Source organism: Calonectris borealis, chromosome Z (genome assembly GCF_964195595.1).
Source record: "Calonectris borealis chromosome Z, bCalBor7.hap1.2, whole genome shotgun sequence".
Lineage (NCBI taxonomy): Eukaryota > Metazoa > Chordata > Aves > Procellariiformes > Procellariidae > Calonectris > Calonectris borealis.
Window position 1 is genome coordinate 9,615,338 of NC_134352.1, and position 18,755 is coordinate 9,634,092.

Here is an 18,755-nt window from a genome sequence, read left to right on the forward strand (position 1 = left end):
GCGTTTTGATTTTAGGAGCGGCCTAAATACAGCCTTGCACTACAGGGAGCATAGAGACTATAGCCTATTCCATGTCCTTTCACAAAATTCCCAGCGGCCATGACAAAATAACTGCATAAATAATCCAGCACCTTGGCCCTTCTGTGGTGTCAGGAATAAGGTAGTAAAGATACAGCCAAAAGGACAAAAGCTGTTTAAGTTAACTATTTTCTGAAAGTAGAGGAAGGAAGAAATTAATCTCTCTACTTTAGAAGCTTGAAGCTTGTGAAAAATGTTTCTAATGACTGGACAAAGGACAGGAGCACAGACAGATACTACTAGAGGCAAGAAAACCAGAAAAATAACCTGGACAACAGCTTTTATTAGATTTTGTGCATTACAAGATTAATCTTTGTGGCAAAGTTGCAACAAAGTAACCCCTACAAATTCTTTTCTGGAAACTAAGGACAGTGACAGCAATGCCTCAACCTACGGGAAGATGTCCACATCAACCAGGGTTCATCAGTGGAATGCTATTTTCAAAGATTTGCCAATGTCTTATGTTTCTCCTCTTCTGGATACTGAGATGTGCGTTTGCTTTTGGGGGTAATTTACTAATTTGGGGGCATTTACTAATGCACCAGCCTTCACAGATTCTTGCCCTGACTCAGGAAGATACATGTCTAAGGAGTCACTCCACTGAAGTCTACAGATGTACCTCTTCATTCGTTGTTTGGTCCTTTAACAGGGAAACTATTCACTCTCAGAAACACTACCATACCTTGATGGGATTTAATAATTAACATCCACAGCAAGACAGCTTCCATCCCATCAAGGCAGGACTTCAGTTAGATGTTCCCAACTTGGCAGTGTGAAAGTGATGGATGGGAAAATTTCTCTCAGGCACGAAGAATCCACAAAAACCAAGGGCAAGAATAAAAGAAAAGGGACAAGAAAGGAACCAAGATCCAGAATCTGTTTCTTTCCATACCCTAACCACACTTCCCAGAAGAGACTGCAGATCAGCTGACAGAAGCACTGACTGCCCCAAAGGTGACAATCACAGAAAGTGAGGGAGACTGGGTAGTCAGCAGAAGCAGCAACTTTCCATCTCCAGTGGAAAGAATCAACCGATGTAGATCCTATGGAAGTCGTTGGCACCAAAGGCAGCATTGCACTTGGGGCACTTACGCTGCCGGGTGTCATAGCGTGTTTTCACACACTCAAAACAGAAGACATGAAAGCACTTTGTGAGCACCGCATCCTTTTTGCGCATGTTACAGCATGGGCAGGTCAGGCGGGCCTGCAAGACAGAAACATTGTAGTGAGGACCGACTGCATTGCACTAGGTATGTTAAAAGATGACTGAAGATGAAGGTCTGTCCATTCCTCACAAGGAGAAGGTGGTTTCTTCAATGCAAGATAGGGCTACAATGCCAGAGTACAGACAAGAGATGTCAAATGCTGAAAACATGACTACACAGCCTTTTGACTAAAGTAGCGTTAAAGAGGTAAGTTGATAGAGACAGCTACTCACCTTGTAATCCTTGATTTCTTCCATCAATATCTCATCACAGTTGGGAACCATGTCAGGCTTCTTAGTGGTCTCCAGCTTCCTGCGTAACCTAGAAATATCTTCCTGCATAAAAACAAGAGACTAAATAAATGAGCAGTATATTTTCTGCCACAGCTTCTTCAGGGACCAAAGAGAACTAGCACCAGTACACCTGGCTAAGTCACTCCACCCATACTTTTATCCCTGATAGTCCAACAGAATTAAGACAGATCACATTATCATCTGGTGCCACATGTATTGTCAGTTATCAGTGGATAAAACCTGAAAGAGCCAAGACCTGATAAAGCTGAAATCAAAGTGAAACTGGACCCCCAAAAAAGTAGTGTAGTTGAAACCCACTCCAAGCTCAATGTACAAGGAGACAGGCAGATATTGAAGGATCATGCATGAGGTGTATACCTCAGCCCTTTTGAAGTTGAACATCTCTTTCTCTCTAGTTACTCTGTTTTCCACGATCTCATCCTGGAAGTCATGTAACTTCTTCTGAGCCAGCTCTAGTTGGGCTTTCAGATCATCCGCAAGCTGGGCTGCATCCATGGCCTGAAAAAGAAAACCAGTATAGACATACCAAACATAGAAAAAGAGCTCTAGTGAATTCTAGTCCCTCTGCCTGGCAATCCAAGACTGCTCACAGAATACTCCTTGGGCTGCTGGAGACCTATTTTTTCAATCTAATTTTGGTACTTCCAAATGGAATAACTGGAATTACTCCCTAAACATTATTTCAACAGCAAAATATCTTATTATTAACAAATTCTAATCATTTAGCTTCAACATTCCTGTTCAGTAGAGTCAACCCCTGTCACACTGCAATACATGTCACTTAGAAAAATACTAATGACCATGCAATTCTCTACTTTTTCAAGTATTTTCAGCCTTCCACCTTTTACATTTTCTCTACTAAGTTGTTCAGAGGCAGCTCCTTAACTGAACTAGACAGAACTGCAAGATAGGTGTTTATTTTTTAATCATTTTCTCTCTTCACCATTTCTTGTATCACTTTCTAGCTGTCCCTGCACCAATGAATCTATTAGCCAAGTTTCCTCAATACCATGGATTGAGACATTAAGCAGAAGCGATTGTGCTGAATTCCCCCCATCTCCTCTTCACAGTGATATTTCCGCTTTCCTTTCTGTCTGATTTAATGTCATTCCTGTATTTCTACTGAAGATGTAACAACAAAGGCAGCATCAACCATGAGGCTTAGTCTTACTTTACTTGTAACAGACCTACTTTATTGATCTTAGACATTAGTTAAAGGTCTTAACATTCCCCAGCCGTATTTTCCTTTTACTTACCACATCTTTCCTATAAAAGCTTTGACCTCAGTTAACTTCATGTGGCTGCTGCCTCGTCTTTCACAATCAGTTTCCTTTTAAAGGCACCTTACTTTAGCTCCCTAATCAGACTTTGACAGAAACACCTATGACCTGCTCCTCCTTATCAAGGGAAACATCAGTCTACAACTCTTTAGTTGTCTCTTCAGGACTCCTCCGCCTTCTGGTATACTAGTCCAAAACCAGGGAGTATCAGGTTCCGTAATATCAATGAGAGCTAGGAGCCTTCTATGTTTCCCACAAGACAACTCCATCTTACAATCCAAGAGGAAATCAAGCAATCACTCACCTTGCGTTTGTTCATTTCCAGGGCCTGTGTTCGGAGGCCTAGTTCTTTCTCGCCTGTTCCAATACTGCTTTGCAGTAAGTGCTCCTTCTCCTCCAGCTTACGTACAACCTGCAGCTGGGCATCCACCTTGGGAAGGGAGAGAGGAGGTCCAGAAGGACTGAAATGCATGTTCTGCAGGTCTTCGGAGTTGTCACTAAAGCTGCATGCTAAAACTATCCCTGCCTCCCCATCACCAAGGAGCACCTCTTCAGCTTGCCTTCTTCTCCCTGAACAGACTCACTAGCAGTCTAAGAGCTGTATCCAGACCTCTCTGGTAAACACTTTAAAACTTAGCAGTCAAATACTCGCAACAAAGATGTCTTATTTTTCGGAAGGTGGCTTAGAGAATTGCTGCAAGGCAGTGAACGGCCCCACCTTGGTTCCAAGGATGTAGAAGTACCATTACAACAGGAAAATGACTGCCTACTTTCCTTCTCCCTCCTGCGCTCCATAGCAATAAACCTGTAGGACATTTTATACTCACACAGCAGTCTCTGTTTCTTACTACGACAGGTCCCTTTGAAGTCTGATGCAGCATACCTAAGTTGATTAGGGGAACATTCCCTCCTGTGCTGATTTTGGCAGGGATACAGTTAATTCTCTTCGTAGCAGCTCATATGGTGTTATATTTTGTATTTGGGACCAAAGCAGCATCAGTAACTACTGTTTTAGCTATTACTGAACAGTACTTACACAGCATCAAGACCACCTGTGTCTCATGCTGCCCGCCAACAAGTAGGCTGAGGGTGCACAAGAAGCTGGATGGGACACAGCTGGGACAGCTGACCCAAACTGACCAAAGAGATATTCCATACCATATGACATCATGCTCAGCAATAAAAGCTGGAGGAAAGGAGGAAGCGGGGGGATGTTCAGAATGATGGCTTTTTGTCTTCCCAAATAACAATTACACATGATGGAGCCCTGCTTTCCTGGAGATGGCTGAACAACTGCCTGCATGGAAAGCAGTGAACGAATCTCTTGTTTTGCTTTGCTTGTGCGCACAGCTTTCCTTTAACTATTGAACTGTCTTTATCTCAACCCACCAGTTTTCTCACTTTTGCCCTTCTGATTCTCTCCCCCATCCCACTGTGGGAGAGCAAGCAAGCAGCTGCATGGAGCTTAGCTGCCTACCAGAGTTAACCCACAACACCTCCACCTTCCTCCATCAGTTCTGCTGCCCTCTCTCCTTCTCCCTGGTTACCTGTGTCTTCAGTGTCAAAACTTGGTCTGCCAGCTCCTCCTTCTCCTCTTTCAGCAACTTGTGGATCTGGTTGGACTTGATGCGTTCTGACATCAGCTTGAAGTTGGCATCATCCTTCTCCCGCAGCTGCTGCATCAGGCGGATGTTCTGTTCCTGCATGTCTTCAAAGGCTTGGCCTGTGACATCCATTTCTGACAGCAGAGCCTCCTCCTCCTGCAAAAGAATGCAGAGACTCTGGCAAAACTGTCTCCTGTACCCCATACAATGACCCTGAACATTTTACTCAGAGACACCAATTCTAGCACAGATGAAGGAAGATATCAGAGAACAGTATCTTCCCAGCAACCAGAAGTCTGCACTACAGCAGAGATGCCCTGAATTAGAAGGTGTAGAAAAGAGATGGTCATCTCTACAAGCATTCACAGACTGTGGCTTGTCTGCTGGCAAAATCAGGTGTGACACAGTCATTGCCAGAACTGGGCAGAAACCGACTGCCAACTTCAGGCAGCTAGCTGAATAGCTGTCACATACACCAGGACAAGAATTCTACATGTGGACAACTCAACAGCTTCCAACTAACAGGCTGCCAATCCCCTTAAACTCATTTAGGCCACTTCAACGTTAAAGGAGTAATTGACAAGATAGAACAGTTCTGTACTATAAGGAAAAGAATCTGAATTCTAAAAAAGTACATGTCAAGTCACTGGCTTGCCTCTCCCCCCTACTGAGGTGGTCCTGCTCTCTTACCATTAGATTAAGCCCTTTTTTGTGGAAGAAGGTATGTCACGGTAGCATGCACATGTATTAATTATACGAACTGTGCAGATAATACTTTTGAAAAGAAATTTTAACCTTCTCCTCTGAAGGCTGATGCAGCCATCTCTCTTTTGTGCTCTCCACCTAGGCCACAAACAATTAAACATTCCCCACCACCCCCCACCCTGATCGTTGTTGGTTTTTTGGCTAGTTGGGTTTTTTCCCCTTTGATAAACAGGGACAAAACTCACATCTCTGGCACATACAGAGACAGAAATTCCTTCTCTCGGGCAATCTTCCTGGCTGTAACCTGAAGGCAGTTCTTTCCCAGGTGCTCCAGCCAAGACAGAACTCATCAGAAACTTCTCACCTGCTTAGCCATGGCTAGTTTCTTCTGTAAATACTCAATTTGTTCCTCCACTGCTCGGATCTTGCGGAGGGCATCCTCATCAGCCATCTTTTTACTCTCCTTTTTCTCCTTGTCTTCCAATTCTTTCACCCTCTGCCTCAGTTCTTCCAGCTACAGCAGGGACAAAACAGAAACGACACTAAACACAAGTATGTGGCCTGAACATTGTTAAGAGCCCATTTTCCCCACAATTCTCTGAAACACTGGAGAAACTGCCTTCAAAGCATGGGAAAAGAAAACCCATCTCATCTTGACAGGATAGTGTATTACTGGCAGATGGGCCATTAAGATGGACTGTAAGCCCAAGATCTTGATTTCAAAACCTTTGAAAATTCCATAGCATCTTTTATCAGAGTAGGAACATCAGTCTTTTGCACTTGTATATGAAAGGTATGTGGACGGAGAGCATCTGCTCCTTTAGGGGTGTCTGGTCAAGGACCTTTTTCAATACAAAAGATAATAAGAAAAGGAGGAAGCCATAAACAAAACATACAGAGACACAAACCTGACAGACAAATGATAAGGGAGGCAGTGATGAGAACCAAACCTGGTCATTCATGCATGTGAGAGTGTGAGAACGTTTATTCCAGCAAGGTTATCTGACTGTGGACCCTGTCAATTGGGAAAATGGGGGGGGGGCGGGATGGGGAAGAAGGAAATCAGAAACAAAATATACAGAGACACAGACCTCACAAAACAAACATGGAGACAAAGACAAGAAACAAGCCTCCCCAGTCACAATAGCTGATAAGCTACCAAGAAACTACAGGCTCCACTTCCAGGAAGATCAACCTGGACTTTGCAACTGATAACACTGTAAACCAGGGGTGGATCGTGGACCGGGAGGGCTGTGGGAATCGACAGAGCTGTACAAACCCAGGAGGGACGTGCAGGGGCAGGGAGAGCAAGGATGAACAAACTGGGGTAAGACAGAGAAGGGTATATAAGGAGCCAGTCACATGTAAAATGAGGGCAGTACACACTTGTCTGGCTCAGCCCTGTGGATAATCACCACAGCTTGTCCTATCTTCTTGTATCTTCTTCTTAAATATTTTCATAACTTCTGTGTAATGTAACTCTCTGCCCCATGTGTATGTGTGCTGCATGGAATAAGTGCTAGCTACAGGTGAAACCTGTATGTGAACAAGGTAAGAGGGCCCGGGATCACAGGGGCACCAGACAGAGGGGCTGTGCTGGTACTTGAGAGATCTGCGAATGTGTGTGTGGTTGTGAACTTAGAGATTGCTGTGCGTGTGCCTGCACTATTGACGTTTTATCTCTACCAGCTGAAGAGGAGAAAGGGGACTTGTTTGTCTATGGTTATGTTTTATGAGTCGTACATGTTCATGCTATTGAAGGCAGCACCTTGTCTGAGGCAGTCTGACTGGCCGTGTCAGTGTCCTTGGTGTGTGTACGTCTCTGGGACATATGCTCAGCTTCGCTACTGGTTGAATCTGCAACTGAGAAAGTGGGAGCCATGTCCTTCAGCCTGGGAAAAAGGATCGTCCCTTCCCAGAGGAAGACAACCCAAAATCTCCCTGTTCATCTCTCCAGACCATTCCAATCTCTCTTCTAAGTGACAAAGATGAGAAGAGGAACAATCTCCCGTTTTGAAGACAAAAACAACACAGTTCAAGTGCAGAGTATCTGAAAAGAAGTTTTGGGAAGAGAAATGAGATTTACCTCAGCTTTTGCCTTCTTCTCAGCTGCCATCAGCTGCACTTTGTCTCTCTGCTCTTTGGGGGCAGAGCGGTACATATCTAGCAACAGCTTCATCTCCTTCTGGCTCTCCTGGGCTTTCCTGGAGACAGGGAGATAGACAACTATGAGAACACAGCAGGAAAGCTTCGCTGTTACATATCCAGCACTCCACCTCCCACATGGTATGCAGATGGAGTCACCCTTGGCTCATCTTACCCTGGTAACATAAAATAGCCAACGAGTACAGGCTGGAGGCTGAAAGGAAACATGTTCAGGCACATGGGTTGAAAAGCCAAGAGCAGTGGGCTGGGGACGCTTACCTAATAGTAAGCAACAAACTATCCATCTCTGCTTTGGTACTGATCCAAGACAGGGAAGACTACTGAGCCCTTTATTAATAACCTGCTGCTGTAAAACTTTATGCCATTGTTATGACAGCAACAAATAAAGATTACTTGACCCACACCATGAAGTATCTGGTTTGGTAATTCATGCTTTAGGCTGTTGTAGGAGAAATGTTACGGATATAGAGGGTGCCAGAAACCTCTCACTTCACTTCAGTGAAGCTAATCTCATAAAGGCGAGCTACAAGTCATCTCACACAAACACCCTAGTTTGGGCACTACTCAAGCAGGAAAGGGAAGGAGAACAACTCCTACTTGAGCTCAGCCTTCAGTTGCTTGATCACTTCAGCTTCCTTCTTTCTTCCATCTTCATGCTTCCCTTTCTCCTTCTCTTTGGACTCTCTCTCCTTCTCAGATTCCTTCTGCTTCTGCTTTTCCCGCTCTCGTTCCTTTTCCTTTTCTTTCTCTTTCTCTCGCTCTCTCTCTTTCTCCTTTTCCTTCTCTCGCTCCCGCTCCCTCTCCCGTCTCTCTCGCTCCCGTTCCTCTTCATCTCGCCTGGCCTTCATTTCACTAACATCTTCCGAAGCAGTTTTGGGGACAGACACTTGGGCAGAAGGATCATCAGGTTCCTGTTTGATCTCTGGAGGTTCCTCCTTTGTGTCTTCAGTGCTGGACTGGGACTGCAGGAGAGCACTACCACTGCGAGAGCGGATCTGTTGTGGAATAGCAAGAAAGAAGATACAGAAGAAAACAAACCACTAAGTTCTTAGCCAGAAATCTACCTTATCCCCCTTCCGTTGATTGCATGCCCCTTGCATAATTGCTAGTACTTTTCATGGAGCACTATACAGCTACAAGGGAAGACCATTCATTTGGTAAGTGGAAGCAGTAGAGTGTAGAGCTCCATCAAAAATTACATTGCATCCTGCACGCCATATCAGAAAGGTTGATATTGCAGGCAAGGGTGACAGCATTCCCCCTTTTCTTAAGCACTTTCTGCTCTTTTCTGGCATTTCCTGCTCTGATACCTTGCTCAAGTCAGATTGGGCCTCTCTCAGTTTGCGCTTGTATCTTAACACCTCTCCCTTTAGTTGGTGGTTGTGATTTTGGAGGCTGCTGATGAGATGACGCATCTCCCGATTAATTGGGCCTACAAAAACAGAAACACAACTGTAAGAAGCCACACTTTTGCCAACTTCTGCGAGGACCTTCACGGAGATGGAGAAGAAACTAAGTGACAATGACAAAGAACCAAACTGAGACTATTATCATTCTGCCACACAACAGAGCAACACAACACATTTGCAGAAAAAAGTCATGCCGGTTTTACATGCAACCATAAGTCATTGCAAAATCCCAGCCCTAAGTTCCCCTTAACACTACTTTTTTCACACATTCCTAAGGGAAATGTGTTATGCTACAAGAAATCTCTATGATTTAAATGCTACTTTAGAAATAACGTCTTTATTTCCTCTGATGAAATTCGAAGATTACTGGTTTCCTATCCAGGTTGTCATTCCAGACCTGTAAATGAATCCTCCCAAAAGTAATTTTTAATGATGCAAAATACTCTGTCATAAACCAAATTATTAGCAAAATGTATGTATTTTGCAGTATCTGAAAGGAAGTCAGATAACACAACATAAAACACGTGAAGAGCTTTGTTTTTTGAGATACAAAACAAGTATTTAACAATAACAGACAAAGAATCAAACGAGGTGTTATACTGCAATGCAGCCTCTAATGGGCATTGGAGGGGGAGGTGTTATTTGTTTTTAAGCACAGCAGAAAAACTCCATACCTGCTTGTTCATTGGCAGCAAGTGTCTGTTCAAACTCTATCCTCAACATCTCATATTCTTTGCGGACTTGTGCCAGGGTGTCCTCTAGCTGAATCACCTCTGTGCGTAGTTTCTTGTGAAGGCTGACCTCGTCCCTCTGAGGAGTAAGAAGGGGACAGAACTTGGTGCTGTGACCCTGGAGTATCTCTCACCTCATGTACATGAGGTACCAGAACAGATGAATTACTGCCAGGAAGACAAATTTCCTGAGCACTCCCGAGCCACCCAAACCCAGCAGTGATGGTCAACAGAATGACAATGTTCCCTAGTATGATGGAGCAGAGGTGCTACCTCGATTAGTTCCACCTGGCGCTGGTGTGTGGTCCGGGTGCCGTGAAGCAGAGTGCGGGCCTCATCAAGATGTGCCTTCAGCTGGAGACTCTCATTATACAAAACAGAAAATTGGGACTGCATGCAGCGATATTCTGGGGTCTCCTTCACAGCCTCTTCCACTGCTCGTCGCAGCTCAACCTAGTCAGGATGCAAGAAAATGCCACATAAAGAAAAGTTATCTCCCTGTCTTTGATATCTGTTTTGCAAGGTACGAGAACAGTGAATCACGCTGCCACAAGCAAAGGCAAAAGCAGAACTTTAATAGCATCGCTGTGAAGCAGATGCAAGTGATATGCTTCAGTATCAATTTAACAAGTCTATGCTTTCTCTATATGCACTAGACTGTTTCTCTTGCATAGTCACATGACAAGAGTTTTTGATTCTCAGGTTCTGCAACAGTTTCTCTCAAAGATACGAGCTTAGAAAGCATGATATACCTTTTCAATGGATTTACTGCAAAACCATAATCACCTAAATCATTAAAGATGGACACACAGAAAAGTAGATAGAAAACTAGAGAAAATACATGTGCAAGTAGGCATTATGTTAGCTTTCTACCAGTAAGAGACATAATAACTGAAAGGAAGAGAAATGACAGAAAGTAGAAGTACATAATCTGAATTTTCCTTACTAAAAAAAGTTAACAAATGATTGTGACTACCAGCAATGAAACAGACACATATATACACACGTACAGCTTAACACTAAGAGAAAAAGAAAGTTGTAAGCCAAATGGTGTTTCTCTCAAAACAAACTCATGTGGATAAACAGAATTTAGAGGTGCCTCAAGACAATTTCTGGAATCTCATCTCTGAAACTTAGGTTATCAGCTCAGACATTTCTTATAACAGGCTAACAGATCTATTGATCACTAAAATAAAATTTAAATTATTCTCTATATCATGTACTTATCTACTATCAAGTCACAGCTTTTTGTGTTACCACCTTTAAGATTCAAGTAACTCAGACACTGTTTCCTACCTATCCATTCTACCACACTGGGAAAGATTTAAGTTCATCGACTCTTGAAAGAGCCTAGCTCTCCCACACAAGTTCCCCGATTTTTTCAGTTCTCTAGTTCCACTTGCACGGGGCAGCGGGAAGGTGGAAGAGGGGTCAATACTTGTGAAGAGGTGAAATTAGTTTTAACTACACATCATTAAAATGTACTGAATAGAAATGGAAAACAGGAAATAAGAAACCATTACAATTTCCAACGATGACCACATGGTGTCACCAATGCACTGAACTGCAAGTGTAAGTCACACAAACTTGCTAAATTGTACATTGTACAAAATATAACCCACCTAAAGAGCAAGCACAGAATAGAATAGCCTTAATGAGGTTTTCCAGAGACACAGTACAGCAAGACAGAGGGCAAACAACCACACAGAACACCTTCATCCTCAAATAGGTACAGATGTCTCACCTTGAGTTTTTCATTCTGTGTTGTTACTTCCTCAAGATCCTGGCGTAGCTCCTCCAACTCACTGAGGCGATTCCCAGCAAGCTCTTTATTCTCTTCCAGCTCTGCATTCATCTCCTCAAACTGTTGGGGATAAACTCTTGTAAATCCTACTGTTAATGTACCTACTGAGGGTACTAATTAAGTAATTGTTTATACAGTAACAGAAATTACAGACTTAAGTCAGGTAACATTACCAAGTGAGACAGTCTACTTCCATCAGGTCTGTTTCATAAGTAGGAAACTTGTACACAGACAAAATGGCTTGCCCAGAGTCATCCAGATTTGTGGCAAAGGAGGTATCTAAATTCTATTCCGATCCATGGCCCTACACACAAGCTCTCCTTGACTTTATTCTTCTCCTTGCCCACAACCAAGCCCCTGACATTACCTTTCGGGCATTAATGGTGATTGTGCCCCCATAGAGGCTGCTCCCAGCTCCATACACCTTGTAGCCTTTGGAATTTACCTGCAAAAAGGGCAACAGATTTAATCAATACTCAATTAAATGCCAAGACTGCTGATATAGCATATTCAAGACCAAAGATGGTACACTACAGATTCTCACTCCTCACAGCAAAGCACCATAAGATGATGTCACACATCTCAAAACTACACCCATTTCTCTGGTTCCCTGGCAAAGAGGATGGTGCTTACTCGTTCCAGAACGTCTGCTAAGTGCCGGTTGAGCCTCTGCTCCCTCTTGCGTATCTTGTCAATATCCCACTGAAGGTCATCAATCATAGTCTCCAGAACAGACACCCGAGATTCTGCTGTCTCCACTCTCTCTTGCAGCTTGGAGAACTGCAATTAAAAGGGTGTTTCAGCCAGCATACTAAATAGAATCAAGGTTTTCTGAGAGTGCTCAGTATTAATTTTTGTCTTATTCATCATACCCTGGATTCATGTGCTTTCCACCCATCTTTTGCTGTGCCGACAGACTACTCAATGAACTGTCCTGAATTTTACACTGGCTGAATCCCAACATAGTAATGAAAATAAGACAAAACTGAAAATGGAGGAAGAGCAAGAAGCTGGTAATATCTAGCACAGTACAGAGGCAGCCACCTCAGCTTATTCAAAGGCATTTTTTCTTTTAAATCTTCTCAATCCATGTGTTCAACTGCTCTACAGACCACTGAAATGTTTGGTGGTCTAACACTGAGCAAGGCCAGTGTTAACACAGTTTTTAAATGAACTGAAATCTCTGAAACAAATACTGCCAATACTGTGAATCAATCCTTTAATGTCTGGGATCATCTTGCAATTAATGTCATTACATTTTCATACATGATGCAGAGAAACCAAGGAATTTGAAATGACAGGGATGTCACATCAAGTGTCTCAATGTTTACACAATGACCTTAGCATCACCTTACCACTTCCTCTGCTCTGTTTTCTTCTAAAATTAAATCCATTCAACTCACTGGTTTGGTTATACTCATTCATTCAGTGATGTAACAAGCAAATCAATCCGAATTACACAGAAAATCTACGCACAGTTCTCCACAACAACCACCTTTTCCATAACCTTTGTTCAGAAGGCAACTTTCAAACTGTGTTGCTCCTGTCCCTCTCCAAGGCAATAATCTGCTTTCCAAACTATGGTAACCAATAATTATTCTAAGCAGGACCCCAAAGCAGATTTCTTTCTCTATCCTTTTTATACCTCCTGAGACATGATACGGTGCTTCTCCTGAAGAACATCAGCCAGCTCCTGCAGCCGTCCATTTTCATGTGAGAGGTAGGTATTAAGCTCCAGGACTGCTTCTTCCATCAATGAAATATCTGAAAGATGCATAAAGAAAAGGAAATGAACAGAAATCAAGGAAAATTGTTTTTAATTCTTAAACAGCAAAGAGAGAAAAAAGAAAACAGAAGAGGAAATTTCTGGTTTTAACTTCTGCTTACTGTATCTCTCCAGCAGGTGGTTCCCGAGGGTCTGATCTCCAGCCACACAAAACTTTGACTTGCATTCACTAAGCAAAAGGCTCTGCAGTTTAACATACTACACGCTTCTGATTGTCAGTTACCATCCCCTGATGTCAGAGATCATTCCAATTGTGTCAGTTATCAGGAACACAGAACATACGCTTGTAACCCAGTGACACCCCAATGCAGATCAAATTCACACGTAAGCATGCTACAACAGGTGGCTTGAGCTAACACACCAGATGACAATTACAGCAACTGAGTACAGGCTTACACTGCACTAATGCCAATGCCACTACGTTAAGACTGCCAACCAAGGACAATAATGCTTCGCTACACCAATGCTAGACTTGCCAGAGCTCCTTGATCAGAGCATATAGAACACTCTGGACAGAAGGTAAACCAAGGATGAGTTGATATTCCACCTAAATTTTCATTTAAAAGATTAAAATTCTAAACTGAAGCTAACAAAGTTCTTCAGAGAGTCACCTGAGTGAAAATTGAATCTGCTACATTAATTTTCAGAAGCTAGTCATTTGACTTTCTTCTGCAGAATTCTGCTTTGTGTTCAAAACTGACAGCTACACTAGGCATACCAAGACGTCAGATGGCTACCATTTTGCTCAAAACTCAGTGGAAACTGAGGAGCTGGTTATTCCTACACCTTTTACTAAACTGCAAGAGAGGAGTCCAACACCGGTTTGCAATACTGATTTCACTTTCTCACTTGTAAGCACGAAGCCTTTTATGCAGTGGCTGAGGAAGCTGGGTGGCAAGGTTCAGCTGTAATCCGTAACTTCTCAGGTGCATGAACACACTGTTAGAAACAAGCCTTTCCTTAGCCCAACACACTGGGCAGAGTTCTCAGCATTCAAATTTAGAGGCAGTTATAATACACTTCCAGCATATATTACTACTTTTTATTAGAGGTTTTGGTTATCGAGAGTTTGGAAAGCTAAGCCAATTTATTTTGGAAAATAAATGAGCACGAGAAGGACTAGGCCTTAATGTTTACAATGCAGAATCATGTCTAAGCTGGGGGTAGGTGAGGATTCTTAAGTATCAGCCAGGGATCAGCCACCTCGGTCATACCTCCACTATTCAGCTTGTGGGACAGCACATCCACTTTCTCCTGCAGCTTGTCGTACATGGTCACAATCTGGGCAACAGCACGGCGGGAGGACTCTACACGCTCCTGCAGCTGAGATTCTATCTCCTCACTAGTGCTGCTGGCTAGAGTGGCTAGGAAGGAGAATGCCGGCTCCAGTCCTTCACCTGGGAACAGAAAGAGGTGCAAAAAAGTAAATGTGCTCAGGCAGGCAACATACTGCTAGTCTTCATAATCAGAGAGCATCTGTCACCCTTTAGAAAGGGACATCAACATTGTCTACAGCTGAAAATCCACCTTTTCGACTGTCCCCAGCCAGGTGCCTCACCTCGTTCCCTCTCATCTTTGCGCTCCTGATTACTGTCTGAGTCTGGTTCAGGTTCTGGTACCACCAGAGCTTTTCTTTCAGACAAAAGGTCTCCAAGACCTTGGTCCAGGTCGAAACGTTTAAGGATGATGCGGATATTTTCATCAAACTGAATGTTGGGATAGGCAAGACAAAACAAAGAATGGATTTGAATAAAAGGAGTGCAGTGGAACAGAAGAAGAGACAAGAGAACAGTGTATATAAAATAAAGTGTGTTACCAACCTGATTCCAGTATCGATTGATAATCAGCAGAGAGGCATCATCAGTGGCCTGCCGACGCTCCAGCTTCTCAATGTGCTCCCGTAGCTCATCCTCAATGGCTTGCCGTTGGTCCAGCATCTCTGCTAGTTTCCGGTTCTTGGTCTGTAGGGTCCGGATGTCCATCTCCTCCTGTGCAGAGGCACAAGTCAGGGCACGTTGCACACAAGCCAGATCATTGGGCTCATACAGAAGGCAGAGAGGTTTGGTTTTTTTCCAGATGGAAAAAAGCAAGAAGTTGAGTGGGGGTATGCAAGTAAGACATACCGTTGAAGAAACGCCACCAAGCTTAATGGTCTCCACTGTGGTCCCTGAATCTTCAACCCCCGCCTTCTTCTCTGGAGGTGCAGAAGGGCCAGGCTCTCCAGCTGCCCGTTTATTGCCAATTCCAGACATGGTGGCCAAAGCATATAGACTCCCGCCTTCCCTAAGTTCTTCCTGAACATTAAAGAACACTCTTAAAAAAACCTAGGAAACACACACTCACACAATCAACTCAGTTTAGGGTTTTTAACACACTGATCCATCATGGTAACAAGATGCCCAACACAGTACAGACCATATAACTCAAAAGGTTTTGGAAAATACTGGTCAAACATTAAGTCTTACAAGACACCACGAGGATTAGCACTGCAAACAGCAAGCTGATCGGTAAAAAAATCCACTGCTCTGTAATGTTAAAATGGAAGAACTGTACCTTATCACACTCTTTGGAAGAAAATCTTCATTCAGTTCAGTCTCTGCTTGTTTGATCTTTCTGTTAACAAAAATGATCTGGGTTAGACTTCAGCAGGCAGCTGAGACTGTGTATATGTGGCACCAGTTCACTTCATACCAACCGAATTGTTCTTACTATATCAACACTCAAAGTCAATTAAAGCCGAGGGCAGCAACACCTTGAAGAAGAGCTCTGTAAGAGCCTACATAGAGATCTTACAAATGCTATGGAACTGAACAGCGATTCCGAGCTAAGGTTTGTGAAGACCCATTTGAAGAGTTTTGCTGTATATCAGGAGAGACACAGACATATTTGAAAAGTATTTATCCCCAAGTTAATGCAATCTGGAAAGCTCTGGACTACTGGTTACAGAATCACAGAATAGTTGAGGCTGGAAGGGATCTCTGGAGATCACCTGCTCAGTGCTCCTGAATAAAGCAGGGTCAGCCAGCGCAGGCTGCCAAGGGCCTTGTCCAGTCAGCTTTGAGTACCTCCAGAGATGGAAACTCGGCAATGTCTCTGGGCAACCTATCCCAGTAGGCTGATGACCCTCAGCATTAAAACAGTTTTGTCTTATGTTTGAACAGTATTTCTTGCAGTTCCCTAAAATACTATTTAGCAAAATCACAAATATCTCCTTAAAGGGTTTCCAAAACAAATATAGCAGCTAGTGATGGAAAAGAAAACCAATTAGATCTTGATTAGATGTAAGCAGCATTCTTCTCCCACATTCACTGATGCTGTGCCAACTTAATCCACAGATGTCTCTCTACCTCTAAACTAAATGAAACCCAGAAGTAAATGAAATGCAGACCATACAAGTAAGATTTGCATTGTTCCATTTAAATCTATAATGGCATTTATAGTTAAACTAAGGGTTACAGACTGAACCTGCCAGTTCTTATGTATTTGCTTTACTTGAGCAGTCCTACTGAAAGTAATAAGGCTACTGTATTTTTAAGATAAAGCTGGTATACTGCTTTGCCAAATCTTATCATTTAATAAGCATTTTAGCTTGGCATTGCCCTTCACCATATGCAAAACAATATAAAGATTATTTCTAAATGAATTGCTGAAACAGCACATATAGTGTTCCTGTAGCCTGTCTTTTAACGTAAGTATTAAATACATCTCAAAATTCAAAAATAAACAAAGACAACTTCCACTTAACCGTTTTCCACCTTTTAGCAATGGAATTCAGTGGGCATTGATTTTAGCTAGAATGACTAGGCCATTGGAGGGGCTGGGGGAAACAGCTGTCACTAAAAACATCTGCTACCTATCAGTCCAGCGAGCCACCAGTGACTATTGCCTTTCACACTTTTTGTCCACGGACAAAATATTTCTTCCATTGTCTCCTGACACCATCCCTCACAGCTCTAGCTACCCCTCTCCCCACTACTCACTTCCCCATATACTGTACGCCAGGATCCAACCCACTAAGTTTTCATAACCAAAGACCCTCTCTTTCATTTAGGATCTCAACCTTACCCTCAGTCCCAGGCTATTCACATTCTTCTCTTCCCAAACAGATCACACAGTCATCAAAGATTGACTGTCCTCCCTTACCAGGGAATCAGCGTCATCTTAATCCCTCTCTTATGGTTAAAACCCTCTTACACAGAGAGCAAAATACACCTTGACCTCGCACTCCCCACACCTTCAACTGGCCAAAAGTCATCTACTCTGACCACCATCAATCACCTGCAGAGAGCAAACTTCCCCAGGCCCAATACTTAGCCACTTATCTACAACCCATGCCCACCACCCGCGTTTGAGCCCTTTCACACCCTCGTGGCACCTCTAGTCAAGAAACCTTTCACAGCTCACCATTCCACTTTTGACACACAGCAGCCACATTTCATTTTTATCTCTACACTTTCATGTTTTGTTCATATAATCCACAGCCCTTCGGAGCTCCCCAAAAACCTGTCGCAGCCACCCATTCAAATCCCAGAGATTTCCCCCCGAGACACCCCCACACACAGGGTACACAAAGCTCCACATCGCCCACCAGAGACTCCTCTCCACACAGAGCAAGAAGCCCACTCCAAACCGCCACTGACTCCCCAGGCACACGTAGCGACCCACTCCTCCGATGCCCACAAACACGCAGGGACGTGCCCTAACACCCGTTCCCGTCTCCCACGTCCAGGGGGGGCCCCACGTTCCTGCCACTGACCCCACGCCACCAACCACCGCCTGCGCCCACACCTGGACCTCCGGGCACTCCGGCACTGCTTCCCGGGCACCCAGAGCCCCGCACCCGCCGGTGCCCCGCCGTACCTCCGGGCAGCCCCACACCGACCGCTGCTACCCGCGACACCCCCGCACGTACTGTCCCTTAGGCCCATCCCTTCCTTCACGGGTGTACAGGGCCTCCGCCCCCGACACCCCCCCCTCCCCCGCAACCCCCCTCCCGGTCCGGCCCGCCCCAAACACCCGCCCGGCCCCGCCGCCCCACAGACCCCCCATACGCGCCCCACAACCAGCTGCCACCTCCGCCGCCACCTTCCTCCGGCCCACCGGAAGTCGCGGCCGCCGCCGGCGGTCCAATCCCGTGTGTGGCTGAGCAGCCGTCACGCAGCACCGCCCCTCAGCCGGGGCGATCGGCGACCGCCCCTTCCGGCGGCCATTTCGCCCTCACCCGTCATGGACGCTCCTCGCCCTGCCGCTTGCCCTCGCTCGACATGGCCGCCGTTGCCATGGTGCCGCGGAGGCGCCTGACGCCAGCGCCCTTACCCGCACGAGAGATGGCTGCCGCCGCTCAGCCAGCGCCGGCGGGCGGTGCCGCCTCGCCGCACGCTCCTCCGGGCCCCGGGAGGACGCCGCGGGCTGGGCCTCCCGCCGAGGGCGGCTGGCGGGTGAGGGGTCGCCTAACGGCTGCGGCGGCAGTCCCGTCCCCTGGAGGGGGTGTCCCCCACCGACACCCGCCTGCCCGTGCTCCCGCGGGGTGCTCCGTGGGTGTATACCTAAAGTGTATGTAAACTGTTGTAATGCAGATAACATTTACATATGTAAAATGTATAAAAATACATACACCGCGCAGGCCTAGCTCCAACTAAGAGTGAAGTAATATTTTAGATAATTCACGTTTAA

The 18,755-nt window shown here is 44.7% G+C and overlaps 1 protein-coding gene across 9 annotated transcripts; it reads right to left on the reverse strand.

The window, feature by feature from the left end:
* Window positions 1-341: 341 nt before the first annotated feature.
* On the reverse strand, window positions 342-18,267 carry RNF20 (ring finger protein 20). Of its 9 annotated transcripts, none has more exons than XM_075137196.1 (21): window positions 18,183-18,267; window positions 15,636-15,695; window positions 15,206-15,376; window positions 14,903-15,070; window positions 14,641-14,788; window positions 14,297-14,479; window positions 12,942-13,060; window positions 11,930-12,076; window positions 11,664-11,741; window positions 11,237-11,356; window positions 9,766-9,945; window positions 9,436-9,571; window positions 8,663-8,784; window positions 7,950-8,347; window positions 7,273-7,390; window positions 5,551-5,700; window positions 4,425-4,637; window positions 3,182-3,307; window positions 1,955-2,095; window positions 1,517-1,618; window positions 342-1,282 (listed from the first exon to the last, which is right to left on the reverse strand). In XM_075137196.1, the coding sequence occupies exons 3-21, from the start codon at window positions 15,332-15,334 to the stop codon at window positions 1,106-1,108; spliced, it is 2,955 nt and encodes a 984-aa protein (XP_074993297.1). In that variant the 5' UTR covers window positions 15,335-15,376; window positions 15,636-15,695; window positions 18,183-18,267; the 3' UTR covers window positions 342-1,105. The 9 variants fall into 9 exon arrangements, with proteins under 9 accessions (XP_074993297.1, XP_074993288.1, XP_074993290.1 ...); XM_075137187.1 differs by having other exon boundaries at window positions 15,206-15,372; window positions 15,636-15,691; window positions 18,134-18,198; XM_075137189.1 differs by having other exon boundaries at window positions 15,636-15,691; window positions 18,134-18,198.
* Window positions 18,268-18,755: the final 488 nt, after the last annotated feature.